Source organism: Pollicipes pollicipes, unplaced genomic scaffold (assembly GCF_011947565.3).
Source record: "Pollicipes pollicipes isolate AB1234 unplaced genomic scaffold, Ppol_2.1 Scaffold_691;HRSCAF=793_pilon_pilon_pilon, whole genome shotgun sequence".
Taxonomy (NCBI): domain Eukaryota; kingdom Metazoa; phylum Arthropoda; class Thecostraca; order Pollicipedomorpha; family Pollicipedidae; genus Pollicipes; species Pollicipes pollicipes.
The window spans coordinates 57,124-77,691 of record NW_023596961.1 but is presented as its reverse complement, the minus strand read 5'-3'; the positions used below and the strand labels follow the sequence as shown (position 1 = coordinate 77,691).

Here is a 20,568-nt window from a genome sequence, read left to right as displayed (position 1 = left end):
TGTGGTCAGCTACCGACCGAGGTGTCCCCACTGGGCCTGGGACCCTGGAAAGCCCGATTTGGCCATCCGGCTACAAATTTAGTCCTCCAGAGGTCAAAAAACGGTACCAAGGATTACACTGGTGGAAGCACGAAGTGTTGCATGCGGTTCGTGTGGGTGGACCAAAAAAAGTAACCCAGCCGTGTGATAATGCATATGCATGTGGCTCCGCAAAGCCAGAATGAGCGTCAGCTTCGTCGAACTACTGCACCCGAGAGGAACACGCTATCCCAACACAAGTGCTACGCCTTTATAGGCGCGCGGGGGTCGAAAGCTCCGAGGGTACCCTCCCGGCTTCCAGTCGACAATTGGTCACCCAGTACCTGAGTTACCATCGGGGGAAGGGGGGGAGGGGGAATCTGGCATTGTTCCGGCTTGGCACGCGGGCAGCATACCGGAAGTTTCGGCCAGATAAGGTCCCCCTAAGCGGCGTAAAAACCGCGCTCGATCCACTTAGCCTTGTCTAGCGGCGCCTCTGCCGGTGGGAATTTCCTGGGCCGACAGCAGAGGAGGGGGGGGGGGGGGCTTCTCATCTGCCGCCCGCGAGCGGGGAATGCTGCCGCCAGATCAGTGTACCAGGCCGAGCCGGGGCGGCGCCCAAACCGCTCAGCCAGCGCCCAGGTGGGAGCATCTGGCGCCCAGGGCGGTGGCCGCGGGGGCTGGTCACAGACAGGGCAGACGGCAGGTCACCCCGGGGAGGGACCGGCGGGTCACCACGTGGACGAGCCGGCAGGTCACCACATGAATGAGCCAGCTGGATGCCTTGGGCGAAGCTGGCAGGTGGTCACGGGCAACACAGGGAGAAGCTGAAAGGTCACTCCACCGTTGGCCCCTGGGGCTAGGCTGCACAAACGCGCAGCCCACCACAGGGAAAACTAACAGGTCATCCCGGGAAGTAAACAACAGGTCAATACGGCTAGGAATCGGCATGTCTTTTCCACGAGGAGGGGGGGGGGGGGGCACGGGTGGTCGTAGGTAAGAGCTCGCTTTCACACGAGAGAAACGAAATCAGCAGCGCAGGAGCTAACCCATGCTGCGTTCAGTGGTAATCAGTTCATGCTGCGTTCGGTGGCGTCCGGGTAATCATGCTGCGTTCAGCGGTGTTCAGTAAGCTAATCTCGGTCCTCGCCACCTCAAGACATTCTTTCATGCACAGACAGAGCACGAGAGAAGCACACTCTTTAAACCCAAGCTTTCATACAGTTCTAAACCAGCAATGCGATTCTACAAAGGAAAAAAAATGTTCATTAACACTGGTGTGGTGCCAGCTAGGAACACTTACATATCACGCTGCAATATTCCGTTGCGTAATATACCAAATCTCAAGTGCTCTGTCGCCACACAACGCACCCCACCTTTCATGTTACGGCAAATACGCGGTGACTTGGCCGAAAAATCAGCATCGAAGTGCACTTGATGCGCGCGCTAGTGTTTTTGCAGCCAGCTTCGTCACGACTTCGACCCCGCTTCAGAGAGCAAGCAACTGGCGGCCTGGTCTCTCCTGTTCAGCGCTCATCGCCGCAGGAGCTCATATCGGTGACCGGCCCGTCGCCACGGCCGCAGCGGAAACGCTCCACCGGCTATTTGAGACACGAAACCCGAGAATTCACGCGGACCGCGCGCGCTTGTAGTCCGCCATGTTTCCGCTAGGCATACTGGCACACCACCATTGTGGAAAACGACGCAAAGTGAAAACCTGAGATGATTTAAGTCCTATACCGCAGGTGACCGGTTCATAAGGGTTACATTCAGTGGTCAGCAACTTGATTTCTCCAAACAACTTGTTACTTTCTGATCGCCGCGTGCGACTTTCCCGCACGTTAGCGCACTAACAGTGTTGAAACTTTTGATAGCCACGCACATTGCCGTGTTCGAATCTTTAAAAATGCCTGTCCAACGCATTCCCAATTGTTTCAACGTGAAATACATCACGCGCTTGATATGAAAGTCGCATATACGTCACCCACAGCTGCGTCCGTAATATACAGCGAGGCAACTAAAGTGATGTTTTCGGATACTGGAGTGTAATATCGCACGATATCGCGAAACCGACAGACCGGGCAATGCGTAACCGTGGAGCCGTATTGTACTATTTACTGCAATCCTACAGAGCAATTGATTGCAACCGTCATGCGCCCAAAAATACTTCGCTAAGCTGTCGATAGCATAACCAATCCCAAATTAATTCGTTGCATCGATCGAAATTGATGCGCATTTCCAACATCAAGGTCGATTAACATTTGAGCAATCTCATTGGAAAATTTGAGCTGGAACGCTCAAATGTCAGCCCCACTCTGCTTTTTAAATTCACGGTCACAGCTGTAACCGCGCTGGAAGATGGATATATAACTATAATTACAAATTCGTGTGGGTTTCCAAAGGTGGTGGACTCCGTTGGTGTATGTTCTGGTGCCTTCTACATGGTAATAATACTCATACCTCTATCATTTCGCTTGCCTCGCGTGAACAGTCTCTCAATGGTTTCCAAAGCGCATGCGTTTTTTGATGCGCCATGTTGTCCCCATGCCTGAGTGGGTCGAAACTATATCTAAAAACGTCACTGTGGCTGGAGCCGGAGCCAACTTGTTCAGACAAAAAGCAACTCCGCCTCTTTGCTTGTACAAATACACATGAGTCACGACCATCGCGACGAACCTACTCGAACACGTCACCTCTCGGCGTTATTAGGCCTGTGGTTCATTTATCATGAACTAACCACAAACACTACTCATTTCCTGAATATCCACTAAAAGATAACGCTGAACGCATCCTCGTGTCCAGGGCTCAACGAGGCACTCGGCTGCTGAGGCCATTTGAAGTCGCCTGCCCCTCATCCTGATCGGAAGGGTTGACAGCGAGGGGGGATCGAGTACCGCAACCTTGTGAATGCTGCATTACATTTCATTCCATTTCATTGCTGCAGGTAGACGAAGCACTAACTGTTTGAAACCATAACTCACCTTTTTTAGCGGTACTTTTAAGGCGACAATTCTTGTGCCTTCAATGACTGATCCGCAGTTGCTGTAGTCCATCCACCTGTCCAAAATAACGCATACGTTACCAAACGAGATAACTCACGCGTCATGCGCTTCACTGGTGTCATCGCAGTCGCCTGCTTAAGGGAATATCTGTGCTGTCAACATGCGTGCTGCTCAAAGCGGTACGTTGAATGGTCTACTCATTTGAACTTCCCGCGACGGATAAATATATTTGGTATCTAAATTCCACACTAATATCGTCTTCTGTCCTTCGGCTCAACTGTGGCTCTGGCGTTACGACTGATCACCATAGAACAGTATATTTAGTCCATCATTTACGGTGATACATCAACCGATGGCAAACATACGTTGAAAGAAACGGGACAACCAATCATAGACAACGGCCATTCGCTTCGAGATAACACCTCGTGGAACTGCTTACAAGGCCTTGGTGATGCGGAAACAGTACGCTAAGCTTCGAACGCTCTATGCAGACTCGCGAAGGACTTCACCACGAGGCGTAAAACTATGGTACACGAGACATCTATCGACCATTCTCACAACTACCAGTTCATTCGAAACGCCTTCAACATCCGAGACCTCTTTAAAAGTATGCCGTCGTGTTCATCCATTTCCGGATGCGCACAACCGGCGGCATCTTTTTAAAGATCTTATCCGAGCTTTCTGAATGGATGGGCTTTTGGAGAACCGGAGCTCATGCTAAGCAGCGTTGTTGCGTGGGCGCCGAACGCCACCACCCGACGGCGCGGTGTCGATCGGATGGTACGAACTAATCAGGTGGCTTTAGGTCGACGCATTGACATAAAGCGTAGTGAAAATCGCGGTCCGCGCAAAATTATGCAACCTGCGACCATCTGGAGCGCAAATATGATCCATTCCAAGCATAGGAAATAATTATCCCTGTGTCGACTGGACTTATTGAATTAGCGCAACACGTAATTACTTATTGAGTGATTACCCTGACACATAGCTCCCTGAGACGGCAAATAGAAGTCTGCTTTCTTGTCCGGATAGTTTTGGTATAATACAATGTATGCAATAGATAAACATATTTTATTTTCTGTCAGTCAGGGTCAATTTCGTTACACGATGAAAGATCAGGTCACCAACAGGGGGCATGTGGGGTATCATAACAAATGACGAAACGGAATGATCTGCATCTGCACATACATGACAAACCGGCCAGTCTAGCACATTTCCTAGACTGAGTCCCGCAAACCAGGCTGTTAGAGCTCACAAAAGATCCTGTGGCTAAAAAGGTATAAAATTCCAAAGAAATGATCTGGCCTGGCCTCCAACTGAGCCGCATTGACTCCTAAAAACCTTAATTACTCTGTTTTTGGTCCCGGATAATAGACACACAAATTGACGCACAATTCAGTGCAAAAAGTAAGCAATATAATTGTGAATCATTTTGCAACCAAGGTTGGCTGCAGTTAGCTGGCTTTTGAGGCGGCACTTGCCAGCCCGGCGCCAGTGGCTCGCCGGCTGGCCGACTTTGTGACCCGAACCTCGTCTCATAAAGCGGAAACACGAACCTGCGCACTTTGATCAGAATCACGTCAACCCATATATTAGAAACAACCCGCACTGTCTGCACGTAATGATCATTAATGCCTCAAATATTGAAATATCACATAAAATGGGCTCCTTCCTGGATGTATTCTTACGCGCTGTGATTAAAAAGTGCTTCGGTTCGTTTCTTATCTTATTCTGAAACTAGGCCAAGGTGACCTCAAAAAAGGTTTCAATTTTTTAGTGTGTGGGGGATGAACATTTCCCGTTTCTTCAACAAATCAAAATAAATGTAGGGCTATCCCAACAGCAAAAGCGATTTTCAAGGTCTAACAGATCTTAGGCAACTTCTGAAAGGCCTATGGGAATATCCGCATGATGGCAAAGATGGCTATCTATTCATTGCGAGCGGACCAAACGTAAAATGTCTTCTAGAACTCAACCCGGATCCTGCGTTCATAGTCGCCACACTGACTACATATTCGGTAGAATCGCTCGACTGCTCAAGTCAGGCGGCTATTCCAAAGAATGCACAAACAAACCGCTTAACGTTAGAGCCATGGCAAGACGTGTGAGATGCGACATTGAAATACGACCGCTCTATCTTATAACTAACAAAGTTACTTGTCAATTATACTCATGCAGGAATTTCTCAACACGACAACATGGCAACAACAATGGTCAGCGGAGAGGATTTATGCGTCCCAAGCCCTTGTGAACATTTTGTTTGCATTTTTGAACAGAACCCCTCCCCCTCCCCACGGCCGGCTATCCTGGTCGCTGCTGCCAGCCGATCAATCGGAGGCAGTCCGGCCTGCAGGGTGGCCGGCAGATAACTTTGCTTCAAAGCATTTAATATTGTTTTGCACACTTCAAGCTGTGGACGGAGCCACGTCTGTCGCCAGATCAAAACCTGGCCTCACATTGGGATCATGTAGCCGTTCAGGCCTAGAGGAGTGTCAAATCGTGGGGCAAAGGCGCGGGAATATTTTCTGGCTGGAGAAACTCTAACAAGAGGCCATCTCACCAGCACCACTCTTGGACTTTGCTGCCACTTTAGTATGGTTCTGGTGCGGGCAGAAATTTTGTTCGGCGTTGGTTTAAAGCTGTAAGAGCATAATCACGGCTCGGTGCTAAACTGTCCCGAAGCTTTCAAACTATTCAGAATGTGTGTTCCTTATAACACCTGCGACGCCATCAGTCACGTGACAGGAGACACATGCTTGGAGGTGGGCAAGCGAGGGGAGGGGGGAAGCGACGTGCAGGAGTGTCACTTCCCGAAAATGACTGGGATGCTCTTTCACTAATTTTGGACTTTCCAAAGCCATTCTTTTCAGACACTGCCACAGACCTGGTGTGACAAATCTAAAATTACTGGGGGACGGGGCCACAAAAACGAAGAGGATATATGGTGACGACACGCGAGCTACCAGTTTGCACGCGACAGGGTGGATGTCGATAAGAGAAGGGCGATGAGAGCAGAAGTCATTAATTCAAAGTCATCCTAACAACACCTTTGACAGGACGTCGTCTGGACGGGCAATGGCAATAACTTTAGGATGTTCTCATCACCCGTTTCTCGTTTCTGCGAAGGATACGTCACATACCCAATACGCATGACGTTGAACACGGTTATTTCCAAAAGCATACGCACCGGACGATATGCCTGGCTGCGAAGCGGTGGGATGAGTATCCGGGACAAGATACCGGCGAAAATATACAGAAAGCGCGCAAAATTGGTTTCAACAAAAAAAAACGCGACATTTGCCACGGCTGAGCGCCTCCCGACACATCCACGTTGTCTTTCGCATGAATTCGTGACCTAGGAGGAGACAGGTTGAGCCACCCAATCAAAGTGACAAGCAGATGCAAGGGCAAGCAACTCGCACAGCTCGTCCAGGAGACAGCGACATTTCGGGACCATCCTGAGCATCCTCACCGTCTCTGTCCTTAGGGAGGCTGGATTCCGCGTGAACATACCCAAATGCATCATGCTTGTTTTGGCTACTAACGACGCATTGCCACACAGCACTCGGCAGTGACCCTCTAAACACCTAAAGCTGCTTTTTTGCTTGCTTGCTTCACCTTGGCTTGCTGTGGCCAAGGCGAAGAAGGTAGGGTCCGATAAGTCATCCCAATTATTGGAAAAATTGCAAGTTTCCACAACCGTAGCGCAGTGATGGACTTCCGGTTTGGTATCCTGTATTGAAGAACAATTTGCCGAGAAAAAAAAACTGAAAAAATCCACATAAAAATTACCTGAAGGCTACACTTTCCGTACAGCATTTGAATATGACAGACGGCTATCATCATCCAAACAGTACAACATACCCCAAAATAGTGCCGAGTAGCTGCTCACATCACGACGAATATAAAACATTAGCGCGAAAGAGTGTAAAGTACTGTTTTATAGACGTGAAAATCCAACCCGAATCCACTGTTTCCGCACTGGCCAGGGGTGTTAGATTGATTAAATCAAGGGGTGTATAATGAACCACGTATCCCTATGGGTGCAATGCCACTTTTCACACCTTTCCGAATTATTTTCACTTACCTGTCTGGCAATCCATTTTTACCCATGTTCCTGTGCTATTTCTTGAACTCTCAGGTACTCCTTTCAAGACCCTGACGGCACAATATCGAATCATTGATAAGAAGGAACAAAAGCTGGATGAGGTGATGGCATGTGATGTAGGTGATGAGGTGAGGGTACCACACAGGCCAACAATAACTGGTTGAATTACGGTTTGACGTGCACTACAGCGGCAAATGCTTAACGCTTGACAGTAGTTCCAACATACTGGAATCACCAAACCCGTGGATCACTTACGAAAAAAGTTGTACCGTGCGGTGCTGGTTAAATATTTGTAATTCCTCCCGGCACTCTTTCATACTTCACACTGCAACCTTCTGTCGAAGTGCCGGGTTTAAGGTGGGTACTATGGGTGGCCAATAAGGTACTCGCGTTACACGCCGGCACGCCGGTATCCGCGTTACAATCCGCCTTCATCAGTTTTGCACTATGGAGCTGCGAGTCTTGGAAAGAACACAAAATTTACCGAATGCCAAGCACAAGGCTTTTATTTAAGCTCAGTAAGGTTATACCCAATTTCGCACTTGTTTAATGCAACATGAATACAGTTCATTTTAGGTTAATTCCATTCTGGATGAAGAAAAATATGGAACATACATAATGGAGATGCCAAAAGGTCAGGCCATGTAATAATTCCCAAGCCAGGAAAGAGAGCACAGGTTTTTTCTGAGGGGCAAGGCAGACATGGGGGTGTCTCGAGGAAATATAGGGGCACCCTAAGCAGATGTGAGGTTTCCTATGCAGATTTCGGAGCCTCCTACCCATATCCATATCTAATGCTTGTCCTTCAGGTCTCATCCCCTTATTCAAAAGGACTCGCAGCTATCCATTGTTGAATAAAACCTGCCCTTGACCTGGTGGGACCACCAGTTCATCGAATCGGAGACTTCTCTTGGGGCAGTCATGCATCTCAGTTTTCTATGGGGCCTCTCAGGCATTTGATGGGCAATCATTTGAGGTCTGCTCTTGACCAGTAAAGCCTGATGTTGGCTGTCTGGAGCCTCTGATAAGGCAGATGTTACCTTATGTCCATCTTTTGATTTGACAGAATGGGGGGTCTTGGCCATGAGGTCCCTTGTACACATGACAGGGCCATCTGTAATTTCAAGAAGGCAAAATTTCATGGGGTTCTCCTTGGCAATGGTAGGTGAGCAGCACATCTTCATGTGGACAGGACACTATGCAAGATCCAAGTACAGGTAATCCCCAAGTCCTAGTATGTAAGTGCGTCTAAATTAAAAGAGATAGGCACCCATAACTGAAAGTGGAGGGGTGTCCCAAAACCAACTTGGAAGGGCACAACCAGCTTATAGGCAGATGAGTTCCAGAGCACCATTGCAGGTGCCCCAAGCTCCAGCAGAGGCACCTCTGAGCCCTGGTCAGGGGATGCTCACAGACTTAAGTACAAGAACACAAAACATCAGTGGATAGGTATTACTGGTGTATGTAGAGTTCCACCCCACACCCCGGTAGAATATCCAAAACACCAAGTAGACAGGCACACTGGGCCCAACTAGACACATCTGCACCATGTGACAGACAAGGCCATGACCATGACTGTGCCTCCAAGACCATGTGTAGGGTCACAGAACCCAGGTATAAAGAAGGGATGCAGTTTTGAAGGATAAGTTAAGGTGTCAACACTAAAAATGGCTAAAAGGCCCTCAAGAAACTCAAGAAGGCCACACCAAGTCAAACTTAAATAACACCCAGGTCCAGCCAGAGGAGAACCCTCCACAAAAAACCCAGTTGAGTAATACCCTACAAGTTGGAGACTGAACTCATTTAGTCAGGGAATTCATGACTAATATGAATGAATGTAATGACAATTTGCTGAGAATCTAGCAGCAGGTGAAGATGCACCAAACACCATGGAAGGGAGATCTCAAGTCAGTTCGTCAGTTAGTCAGGTCAAGTAGGAAGTCAGTTAGCAATCAGTGCTCCTCAAGTAAAGACAAGACAAACATATGTTTAAGTAGAAGGGCAGCCCAAACCCAGGCTTACGTTGATGGCTTCCCCATTCTTCCTATCACAGTGAGGAATACACCAATTATTTGCTTTGGATCTAGGGCTAGATGGGCTAGAGATGGGTTACATCATCAGAGGTGGGATTCTGTGGTGGGAGGTGGGATTGTGCCACAAAATCAGTGTGTAGGAGGGTGGGGGAGAGCGTCAAACAATGACCAGAATTGTGTGACATAATTAATGTACAGCCCTTTGATAAATGTTTTGGAGCTGAATGAGGGAATCCTGCAAATGATGGCAGAGGGATGTTTTAAAAGCATTGAAAGCTATGGCTCTATTAGGTGCCTGATGTGATGGGATGCAGATCCTGTTTGTTACGGAAAGCACTGTGATAATAGATAATTAAGTGCAGCTTCCAGGGGCACAACAAACATGATGTGTCATCATCCCTGAGCACATGAAATAATGAACTGACGTAGGTGTCCATGCCTATAAGCCATATGTGTGGGCACGCCTTCTTTACTATTTCCACAGGCAATATTATTCTGATGGGGGTGTGGCCAAAGTCACAGTTTTTCTGATTAGGTAGCGTGTCACCAACTCCACAGCAAGCATACACAACAATCCAATGCAATACATATCCACCATCGTCCTCTACACAATAGGTCGGCGCTGACTACCAGCCTTGCAATGCCAAGCATTGGCACATGAATGACTCTAAAGCGCTATAAATGTAACGTTATTATGGACGAAATTGACGACCAAATTGTAAATGCCCAGTTTCTGGTGCCGTGTGAAGTACTCAACCAATAACTTTGCCTCGGAAATGTGATGTTTTGAACAGTCGTTCTAAGTATTTTTGTGCTATGAACTGTTCCTTTCGAATGAAGCAAAAGACATACGCTGCTATGCCAGAATACGCCTTATTTTTATCTAGTACTGTGTTTAACTACGGCAGTGGCTTCAGCCATCTTTGATGATGTTTGGATATATGTGACATGTTTTGGCGGGAGAGTATTGAATCAGGAAGGAGTTGCGTTGGATGTGTGGTTGTTGAGCTGTCCATGATTGTGAGATACTCTGCAGCACGCCGGTGGGTGTGATCTGAGTCTACAAAGCATGTGCATATTATGATGTTGGTTTTGGAATGTATTGAAACTGATCTCGTCTTTTTTGGCGAGGATGTGTTTCGTGGAAGGGTATGTGGGGTTCCACATCAATATGCTCAAAGGCTTATTGTTCCGATTTGTACATTTCAAGCAATTTAGAAGGGTGTAGATGCCACTGAGGGTGGGGAAAAGACTGAATATGTGGTGTTAGCTCCTCAGTGATATGTGAAGCCTCATGCTATGCAGATGGCAAACTTGTTTAATTGGCAATGAGATATGAAGCATGGGTCCTGTTCTAAATGTGAACAGTTCATTTGTTCTCGTGATATAGCATTGCATCTACAAATATTGATATGAAAGTATGATTGCTTTTCAGATGTTGCTTTACACCAATGGCATGATTGCCTGCTACAAGGCAAAAGCCAAAGCTATGTATGAACTGTACATGTAAAAAGCTCAGAGTCATATGCATAGCTGGTATGGCATTCAATTCTGAGGCATTCATCTTTTTGCAGAAGCTTTCTGCTGTAGCAAGAGGAAAGCCGCAAAATCAACTTGATTTGGTATTGAGAATGTCAAAAGAACATTTCACAGATTTATCACAGTACTATAATTAGTGCAGTATTATTCAGTACAATGTTTGCTGTATTACAGGGCCTTGGGGATTTCATTTATGCATTATGTTGGTGCATTCAAGGGGTTGGTGCTCTAACCTGTAGTGTTAGCTGGAGATAGGGTAAAAGCCATGCTATTCAAGTTGTTTTAATTGTTAGCAATGAGTGGGCTGCTCTTTCAAGTCAAAATGTTCTGCATGGGATACCAAGTTATACTGTTCTTCTGATGCAGTTTGTTTTCTTCTATGAAAAGGTTTTGATTGTAAATGCAGCATGTAGTTCTGATTTATGTGGTACAGCCTGTTGTGCTACCTGTCTTCACATTGGTATGATATGAGGTGTGTGCTGCTCAGACATATTTGCATCATGCCAGAAGGGTTGTGGTCCATAAGACTGACTTTGATTGTAAATTGTGGGTCACAACTTTTTGGGCCCTGAATTGTTAAAATCTGGAAATTTGCTGAATTGATGAAAAAGAAATGATTGCTCTCTTAAATCCCAGTTTGCACATTTCTTTTTCATAAAAACATATCCCCAATTGCCTTCTTTGTAGCAATGCCCATGCTCAGAAGGCACTGCATGAAATGGTTGGTGGGAAGCACAGAAGTGTGTGAGGTACCTGTTGACCTACCACTTGTTTTCCTAATTTCAAACTCATCAGAGTGCTGCATGGTGAGAAGGTTTTTGTTTTTCTACTTTACATTATTTTGGTACCTATGAACCTTGGTGTGCATGTTAGCTTGAAATGGATGTATGTAGTGAATATCTAAGCCTATTGGTAGGCTGCAATCTTATCCTTTTTCTTGAATAGGTGCTGGTGGAAATCTGGAGTTGGGTTCTCCTGACTGTTAAATCAAGTAGTGTTTGGATAGAATACACTGCAGCATGTGGAGGATGGGTCTATGTCTAAGGCACAGGCTATACCAACTTGCACAAAGTGCTTGTGGCCAAGACCATAGTGGCATCACCTTACATCAGCTGGTGCTCACAAATTCTGCTTGCTGTTTAGTGGTAGCTTTTAGTTGCTCTGTTTCATGACTATATACTATTGTTTTTGTCCGTGGTTTTTCCATCTGGATTAACATTGTTCTTTGTGACATTTTGTTGTGTTTTGCTTCTTACAGGTACTGACAAGGATCTTGCAGAAGAGCTTAACCAAGATTGAAACTGAAGGCGTGCTGTTTCATGGAAAACTATTAAAAAAAATGGAACAAAAACGGTCTGTCCCATGGAGACCTAAGTGTCCACAAATTTTGCTGTGGTGCTGTTTTTGTAATGAACGGTTTAAGGAGCCATCAGAGCTTGACAGACACCTAGACAGATACAAAGTAAATTGGAAGCTGTACTGGCAGCTGTACTACTCCGGTCAGAAGGGGCTCAGCTGTCATTTGTGTGACATATTGCATGCTGACAGGAAGAGCCTTCAGTGTCACTTCAAGATGGTGCACTGCATCAGTGGACAGCTCTGTGCGGTTCGTGGTCATGTTTCGCTCGAACCTGCCCGCCATGAAGGTGATCAGAAGGTTTACAGTCACACGTTAAAGCCTTTTGCTGGACCTGCTGAGATGCTTCGTGGCCCGCTCAAAACCACGCATGCTCACACGGACCCACGGAAGAATCGTGGTGTGCCTGACTCTACGAACATGGACGAAGTGGATGTCCTGTTTGAGATCAATCGGACTGACTCCCCTAGCGCTGAATTGTCAAATGATGTGAGGTCCAGTGCCTCGAATGTTCTGCCCGGCGCCACAGTCCCTTGTGCAGAACCCTTGTCTGGATCTGATGATGATGTTCAAGTGTTGGAGGAGGTGGAAGGCAGCTGCTCTTCATCCCAAGGCTCTGGATGTGCTTCCAATGATGAACCGGCCGTCATACTTGCGGATGGGTCAGATCTGTCACGTCTCATAGCCCCTTCATCTGCCATCACTGTGCTGGGCTCGGATGACGAGGTTGAAGAGTTGGAATCACATGAGGTAGCTATGGCATCACCGTCTGGAGAGATCATGGAAGGCTATGAGGGTGGTGTGGTTGGCGCGCAGGTTGAAGATAGCCATGGTCATGATGCGTCAGCTACACATGCCTCCACGACACGACCTACCGCCAGATCGTGTCGTAGAGACATGCATACAAATATTTTCAGCATAACGCCATCTGTGCGCCCTCCCACGGAAGGCGGACATGATAGACCAACTGCTATAGTTAACCCATTTGGCTCACAAGAAGAAGGCTGCTTACGAAGTACGCCAAATGATGCCCGTACGCAAATCGAAACTGCACTGCGATCTGATATGGTACAGCTGCCGTCGTACGCGACCGCAGCGGATGACAGTTGTATGTCGTTGCCTGAAACACGGCGGAGAGAATTTCATGTTGAAGCAAATGTCTCTTCCGTTGTCAGCAGCCAGGATCCGTTGGACGGGTGTGGGGACTGTCCGGCTGATGCGCTGGTTAATGTAAAACCATCATCTGAGGACTGTGGCCCAGATGGCTTAGTGCCTGAAGAAGGTGTCAGTGGCGAACAAATAGTGCGCAGGAGGTTGAAGGAGCCCAGCGTTAGATTTCGACAACCTTTGCCCGATCTTAGCCGCCTGACTCCCAGCAAAATAGCAGCGTTCATGAACAGAGATGTGTTGCCTATGAGTTGCCAGCCGGATTTCGAGTCGCACTTTGAAGGAAAGCCATTGCACAATGTGTTACACGGAACCATCGACGTGGACAGCCATGATCGTCTCCATTCGCGTGGGGACTCCTACGACTCTGATGTAGACATTGAGTTAGGGAACACTACGGAAGGGCACCATGTCGAATCGGAGGGGCGGTCCCGAAGCCACAGTCCAGAGTCGCATGGTGATCCCATCGAGAGACTACCCGGGGAAAGAAAATGGGTGCTTTCGCCTCGCGGCAGCTCAACCGAGGACGAAGATTCTCTGCCTTGCGGGCTAAGCATTGTTAGTGTAGAGACGTTGTTGGCAAAAAAGTTGGAAAACGACGAACCTGAACCCGAACCACTTGCAACCAGATTGGGTTCCGACACCAGGAAGCGAGCCCATTCATCAAGTGGAATGCCCAGACGCTGCCGATCCAGCACGAGACTGGCAAAGGGAACGGAAGAAGATCCAAATCTTCCGGGACGCGACAGTTACGCGGTGCGTCAAAGAGCTGCACGTCCAGAAGAGGAACATGACGCTGAGTTGTCCCCCGCAAAGAAAAGGCAAGTTAGTTCTCAACTTGATTATCCCAGCACTCGGACCGGAGATCAAGAAGTGGGCTCCCTCGGCGTCTTCAAACAGCCTATTTGGTGCGTATTGCGTTGATTGCCCCATGTTTTTTGCTGTTTGTTTTTGCTGTTGGGGTCGGCCATGCGGTCATGCTGTGTGGAAAACGTCTTATTGTAGTGGGTGAGATTCTATTTTGACATTTTTCGTTTGATGTTGGAACTGGTGGAAAGCTGGTAGGGGAAGTTACATTGACGGCATTTTAGCGTCTTACAATATAACTGCTGTTTATATTCAAGTACGTAGCGAATACCGTGTCCTCTAAACTGAGCCATGATTTTTCACAATTTGTCGGCGCGTGATATATACGGTGCTCAAAGTACTTTGTGCTTGTCAGAGCATCGGTCTGGAACAAGCCGTATATAAACAGATGCAACAGGGCTGGCCGAGCTAAAGCATACTCGGATCAGTAGTATAAGCATCTTGACAGTCCGTGTTGATTCACGTCTTAGCCGGCTGTCAGCAAGCATTCGCAATTTTTTTCGCACAGACGTGTTTCGTGACATTTGCCGTGCCCTTTCACGTTTACAGCCGCAGTTGCGGCTGACCATAATGACGCGAAGTAGAACATGAATGTGTGTGTTACCTTTGAAGTCATTCGAGTTCCTCGCTTTCTTCTGGATCAGATTCAGTCACTATCCTTACGTTGCTGGACATTTTGTTTCTCTAGTTGAGCGATTACCACACCTGTTACAAGAAGACCGTGGATGTTATGACTTGTCAGCTTTAATGTGATGCACTGCGGTCGTCAACGCTGTCTTCACACTTGGTGGCAAATTGTGTGTTTAGTTGTTTGAATTTATAAATTATGTACTTATGAGCCATTAGTATCGAATCACCCAGCTTTCAAATCGTGCATGCCCCTTGTCCTGAGACCTGAGTGGATCTGTATCCCAAACCGTCAAACTTGGCAGGCAATGTGTTGGAGTCGTTCATCCAGGAAGTCTGGTCGAAGTTTCCATTCCCGGCGAGCTGAGATCTTCGTGGGACCGTGAATCTTTGGATGGGATGGTGAGAACCATGTGCGGTTTGAGTTGTGGACGTTTTCGATATTGTCGTTGCATTTTGCTGTACTCGTACCCATATAGTGTAGCATCATATTCGTTCCTTGTTCGAGTTTTATTGTGCTTGGTCATCATCAGTTAAATCGTTATTTAAAGCGTACATGTCTCAGCTGGTGAGATACGCTCTGTACTTTCTGCAGTGTGGGACCGGCCACACAGGAGCTTTCAGTGCAAAGAAAATCAAGGTTGGTCTAATGATGCGATAAGTCGAGAGTTGTTGCGATCTTCAGTCATATCGTCTTGTGATATGGGCAGGTGTGTTGTCGTGTTTCAGGTGATGAAGGTAGACGATTCCAAAAGTCAGGTTCGCTACTTCATTCATTTCCCAAACCTGGATACTCGCCATGACCGCTGGGTCGCTATGCAGGACATAATCCAGGTGTATCGGACCGAAGACGACACAACCCATGCGGTAAGCTGATGGCCATAACACACGCGCGTATTCTGTTGACACTGGGAACTGGGAGTTCTAATGTTGAGAATAATCTACCGTTGTCCTTAAATACGCTAGTAAGTACTGGGTAAAGGACGTTGTCATGCAAGCGTAGGTCATGCAAGCAAATGTCGGAGACAGCATTGGTTATAGCACGAATACTCCAAGGTCATAACGCCGCGTGGAACTCTGGGCCTAATTTTGCTGTCAGCGCGAATATATTGGTGCGCTTTGGACGGGCATCCTGTTGGGATCTTTGGACTTTGACGTGAGTTATGGCGGCCCTGCGCTGCATAGGGTGCCGGCCCCTGGCTGGGTCATGTCAATATTCTTTTCAGGCACAACGTACATTCTTTTGCATAGGAGCGCACCCATTCGTGTCGTCAAATACTGACCCGTGACAGTTGCGATACTCTGGATCCTGTGATCCCACGAGGGGTATCGAATGGATCGGGTCGAACAAAAGTCAGATGAATCAGGGCTGGCCGAACATAAGAATGATCGGAACAGTAGTATATGCATCTGACATTTGGAGGGCTTTAGTGGCGAGGAAGGGAATGGGCCTCCCAGTGAAGTTAAGCAAGCGTGTTTTCTCTTGAACAGTGGAAGTTGCGACTTTGTAAGCAGCTTTTCGTCCCCAACAAGGATTATTTCTTGGATGTATGGCAGCTGTATACGTCTTTCCTAGAAACGCTCCATTGCAACGCTATGCTGCCGTCAGACTTGAGAGGATCACTTCGCGAGGCTTGTTTCCGATATTTGAAGTCAAGACTGAACACCAGTAGTTGTTAGTAAGGCATCATTGGCGAACGCGTGACTAATGTGCCACGTGAATCAGCGGGAGATGCCGCATCGATGCGTTGAACTGTTCAGATAAGTTTTTGGTGGGCCCAATCTCTTTGCAGACCATTTTCATGGTTGAATTGAGCATTGTTTGCTTCAAAAAGGAGAGAGGATTACATCTTTACAAGCTTGTAAGTTAACAACACATTGTGACCTGCTTAGGTTTTGTCTTGGAACTAGCTGTGATGCATTGCTGGGATAAATTGCGAATTTTGCTACATGTCCAAACAACAAGTTTCCCTCTGTTTTAAAAGCAGAGCTCTGGGAAGTGCAACGATTCGTGCCGTGACGGGCATTGCACGAGGCAGAAAGGCTCAGTTCGGCGATGCGTCATGCCGTTTGGGTGAGTAAATGTATATTGCTTTATACTGTGTGTAATATTGGGATGTATCGACGCGACTATCGTCGGATCACCCGGGCAGTACGATGCGTTGCAGGCTGCTGGTGCACCGGCCGCGGCGGCGTCGCCGTCCCGCCCAAGGAAGCGGCGCCTGGCGTTCGACCCGTCACCGGGAAGACGTCTGCCGTTCGAGCCGTCAGCGACAGCCGAGCGTCCCGTTCCACACGACGAGGCGGGGGAAGCACCGGTCACCACCCAGCTGGCGTCTCGGCGACAGTGCGGTCACCCGGGGAAGCAGGCTGCTCGGAAGTCGGGCTCGCCCAAACAAGCGCGCTCTAGGACACTGGCGGTACCCCACTCCCCACGGGTGGAGGGTGTGACTGGACTGATACCGCACGCAGAGGCGCCCGATCGGCCTCCGGTTCCGCCCGCAAAGACAGGACTAGTGACGCAGGCTAGTGGCTCGGCTCCGGCTCCCCGCACACGACGGAGCTGTTCCGTCATCGTCAGCGTGGCACAGCGTCCTGGGCCGCCCTCTCATCCTCCAGCGCAGCCCCAGCAGGAGACGGGAGTAGCCATGGAGACGCCCGATCGGAATCAGAGTCCACCAGCACAGGCCGCGCCGGTGACACAAGCGACGGAGCCTCCTGGCAGGCGGCGGGGTCGTCCCCCGAAGGTCATCACCAATGTGGCGCAGGGTACTGGGCCGCCCTCTCATCCTCCAGCGCAGCCCCAGCAGGAGACGGGAGTAGCCATGGAGACGCCCGATCGGAATCAGAGTCCACCAGCACAGGCCGCGCCGGTGATACAAGCGACGGAGCCTCCTGGCAGGCGGCGGGGTCGTCCCCCGAAGGTCATCACCAATGTGGCGCAGGGTACTGGGCCGCCCTCTCATCCTCCAGCGCAGCCCGAGCAGGAGACGGGAGTAGCCATGGAGACGCCCGATCGGAATCAGAATCCGCCAGCACAGGCCGCGCCGGTGACACAAGCGACGGAGCCTCCTGGCAGGCGGCGGGGTCGTCCCCCGAAGGTCATCACCAATGTGGTGCAGAGTACTGGGCCGGCCTGTTTTCCTCCAGCTCATCTCGAGCGTGAGGCAGGGGTGGCCAGAGAGCGCCCTCATGAACAGATTGGCCGTGAACCGAGACAGGTCGGCAGTGTGCGACGCCGCATAGGGGCGAAAACGACTAAAGAATGTGTCACTTCAGACGTCCCGAACTTACCTGCGCTGACCGGCCGTGATTGGGAGGACACTGGACAAGCACCAGAGACGCTGATCCGGCGGTCTGGTCCGGGTGCACCGACGGGGGTTTGCGGGCAGCGCGGTGGCCGGCGTGCCACTAGGAGATGTGGGCCGACTGTCGAGGCCGACCCGGCGGATGACCCCGCTCCTGACCGCCACCAGTCTATCTTGCTGACGAACAGTGGCGGAGCGGTGACAGAGCCGGCGGTACGCCAGGATATGGGGACCGCATGCCTTCATGCACGCGATCGAGGAAGCCGTGGTATGGGAGACGGCGCCGTGGTCGACGTGTCCACGTCCCACGTTAATGTGTCGGACGGTCATGCAAAGATATCACGTGGAATGGGCCGTTCCGGGCGTCCGAGCTTGGCATCTGCGGGGAAGGACCCATCGCCAGCGGTTGAAGCACCAGGCGATAGCATCCGAACACAGGCCTCGGCAGACGCAGATGCTCGTCCGGCGGCTGGCGCGGATCTACCTCCGGCCCCAGCGGCCACTGGCCCGCGCAAGCGACGCGCCCCCGCCCTCAAGACGCGCCCTCCGAAGGGTGTTATCATACAACCGTAAGTCTATCGCCATTAATGACATTTGACATTTGCGATAGGTTGGCTTGCACCGGCGAAATGTTTATAAAGTGTGAAATAGGCATCAGGTCTTCATGATATAGAATTCCGCTTGTGCACCGTTTTCGTGTCACGCGCGACTGTTGGTGTTGGATAGGTTGCCGCGTCAAAAATCATTGCAGCGCATGAATGCCGCTGTTTAGCGAACGCCAGTTCTTAGGAGCAGTGTGCGATGTTGCAGGGCTGTGGCGTCTGTGCTGGAGACTCTCCGTGCTGGCAGCGTCGTGTACGTGGCCTGCTGGACGGATAGTCACGGCTGGCGCTGCCTGTATCCGGCTGAGGTAACTTGTGCAGAGAAGTGCCTGATGTTGGGCGCGTCCTAAGCTGGAGCGTTGTGAACCACGTTGCAGCGAATGCGCCCTTTCGTTGTCCGGAAGAATGGGCGTAGACAAATCCCATCCCAATATTAATAGCAGCCATGTCTTTTTGGTGCTTACCGCCCCCACAATTCATGATTTCGCTTTCGATTTCAATTCATGATTCACAGACGCTGAGATCCATTTCGGTTGATGCTATTTAAGCTATGTGAGAAAAAAACACTAGATCTTGATGGCGTTTGGATTTGGCCACGTTTACACGCTGATGCCATTTCAGGTGGTGCGTGTGAACAGAGACCTGTGGTATCCGCAATACCGGGTCCACTATCCGGGATGGAGGGCTAAGCACGATGAATGGATAGCTGAGGACGTCATACACAGCGTGGTGACGTCGCATAGCCAGATGAGGACCGTGGCACTGCGGGTACGGCGCCCAGACGCGGTGGCTCCACAGGGCCTGGGGTGCTGGCCGGTTTGAGTATGGGTTGCGCGGCCGCAGTGTCGGCGCGTAGTTGCTTGCGCGCAGCTATCGGAAGAGCAAAGCAGGAATACAGATCCAACACAGCGCTGAGTGCAGCTGTGTCCAGAATGAGCTTATTTACGACAATGTTGCACGTGTCTGTTGTCAGCGAGGGGTAATGTGCTGTGACGTCAAAGCATAAATCGTTTAGCTGCGCTTGTCAGTCTACTCGTCACAAAGCGTATGCCTGACTGCAAGATTTGCGGAAGTCGCCGTTAGTGTGTTCCCCCCCCCCCCAAAAAAAAACACTATGAAACTGGATGTTTCCAGATATTCGCATTGTACTCAGCTATTTTTTTCTGTACGCTGGATTTCGTGTTCTGTATGTGCTTTGCAGCATTTAGAACTTAGCCTATCCCAAATTTTATATGTAGTCCAATTCTTCATGTTCAGTTTCTGCTTGGGATTGCAGAACAGTTGATTTAGTGTAAAACCCGGAAGTTACGACGAATCAGATGCATGTGCGTAAAAGAATGTCTAATGGGGCGTTCTTTTATCCTGAAATAATTGCATTTTCGGCTCATAATGCTGAATTTCACCTCAGCGTCGGCCCCACCTTCCGCAGAAGTCCTGGAAGGCGCCTCCGCAGACAGCAGGGTCGCGAACGCTCGAGCCGACTGTGTCCTCTCTGGTAACTGAAAACACCGGGCGTGTGGACGACCATGAGCAGACTGCCAGTGTCCCTGCAGCACTGGTGAACGGTATTCCCAGGGGCTGTAAGCCGACGCAGTGCCGCGCGACCGAACACCTGGCGCAGCTGCCTGGAGCCCGGCGCGCGCCGGGTCTTCTTGTCGATTTGGGCCTGGCCCGCGGTCGTCTGGCCACGCGGGGCCGAGGGCGAACCGGCCTCCGTCGACTGAGGAACCTTCCCGAGATAGAGCGGCAAGTCCGGTTCCCCGCGCACGGAAAGGCGTTCGGCCGCAGTCCCGCGAAGATGGGACGGCGTCAGCTACTTACTCGCCTCCGGGCAAGCGCGTGCGGGATCCCTGAGGACACCGGTGGCGGTGGACCAGCCGTGGCACGGACCACGCCCGGACTCTCTCAGAGGAAGCCGCCCGTACTCGAGGTCGCTGTCA

The 20,568-nt window shown here is 49.7% G+C and overlaps 2 protein-coding genes across 2 annotated transcripts in view; one reads left to right on the top strand and one right to left on the bottom strand.

Annotated features, from left to right (window-relative positions):
• The window catches only part of LOC119108860 (RNA/RNP complex-1-interacting phosphatase), a 55,341-nt gene extending 45,560 nt beyond the window's left edge, over positions 1-9,781 (bottom strand). Inside the window, exons 1-3 of the mRNA XM_037232402.1 lie at positions 9,757-9,781; positions 7,108-7,178; positions 3,000-3,075 (exon numbers count right to left, since the gene is read on the bottom strand). Of these exons, the coding sequence (XP_037088297.1) occupies positions 3,000-3,075; positions 7,108-7,133 (102 nt within the window). The 5' untranslated portion in view covers positions 7,134-7,178; positions 9,757-9,781. The remainder of the gene's footprint in view (positions 1-2,999; positions 3,076-7,107; positions 7,179-9,756) is intronic.
• A 246-nt stretch (positions 9,782-10,027) lies between these two features.
• LOC119108864 (uncharacterized) lies at positions 10,028-14,667 on the top strand. The gene is made up of 2 exons (XM_037232405.1): positions 10,028-10,181; positions 11,959-14,667. Exons 1-2 carry the CDS (start codon positions 10,110-10,112, stop codon positions 14,146-14,148), a joined length of 2,262 nt encoding a protein of 753 aa, XP_037088300.1. The 5' UTR covers positions 10,028-10,109; the 3' UTR covers positions 14,149-14,667.
• Positions 14,668-20,568: the final 5,901 nt, after the last annotated feature.

What these genes read in the sequence shown, in the direction of transcription:
- LOC119108864 (XM_037232405.1), top strand. Translation starts at nt 10,110, where the DNA reads ATGTTTTGGCGGGAGAGTATTGAATCAGGAAGGAGTTGCGTTGGATGT. An exon ending in TTGTTGAGCTGTCCATGATT is followed by an intron (nt 10,182 to 11,958) that starts GTGAGATACTCT and finishes TGCTTCTTACAG; the next exon opens with GTACTGACAAGGATCTTGCA.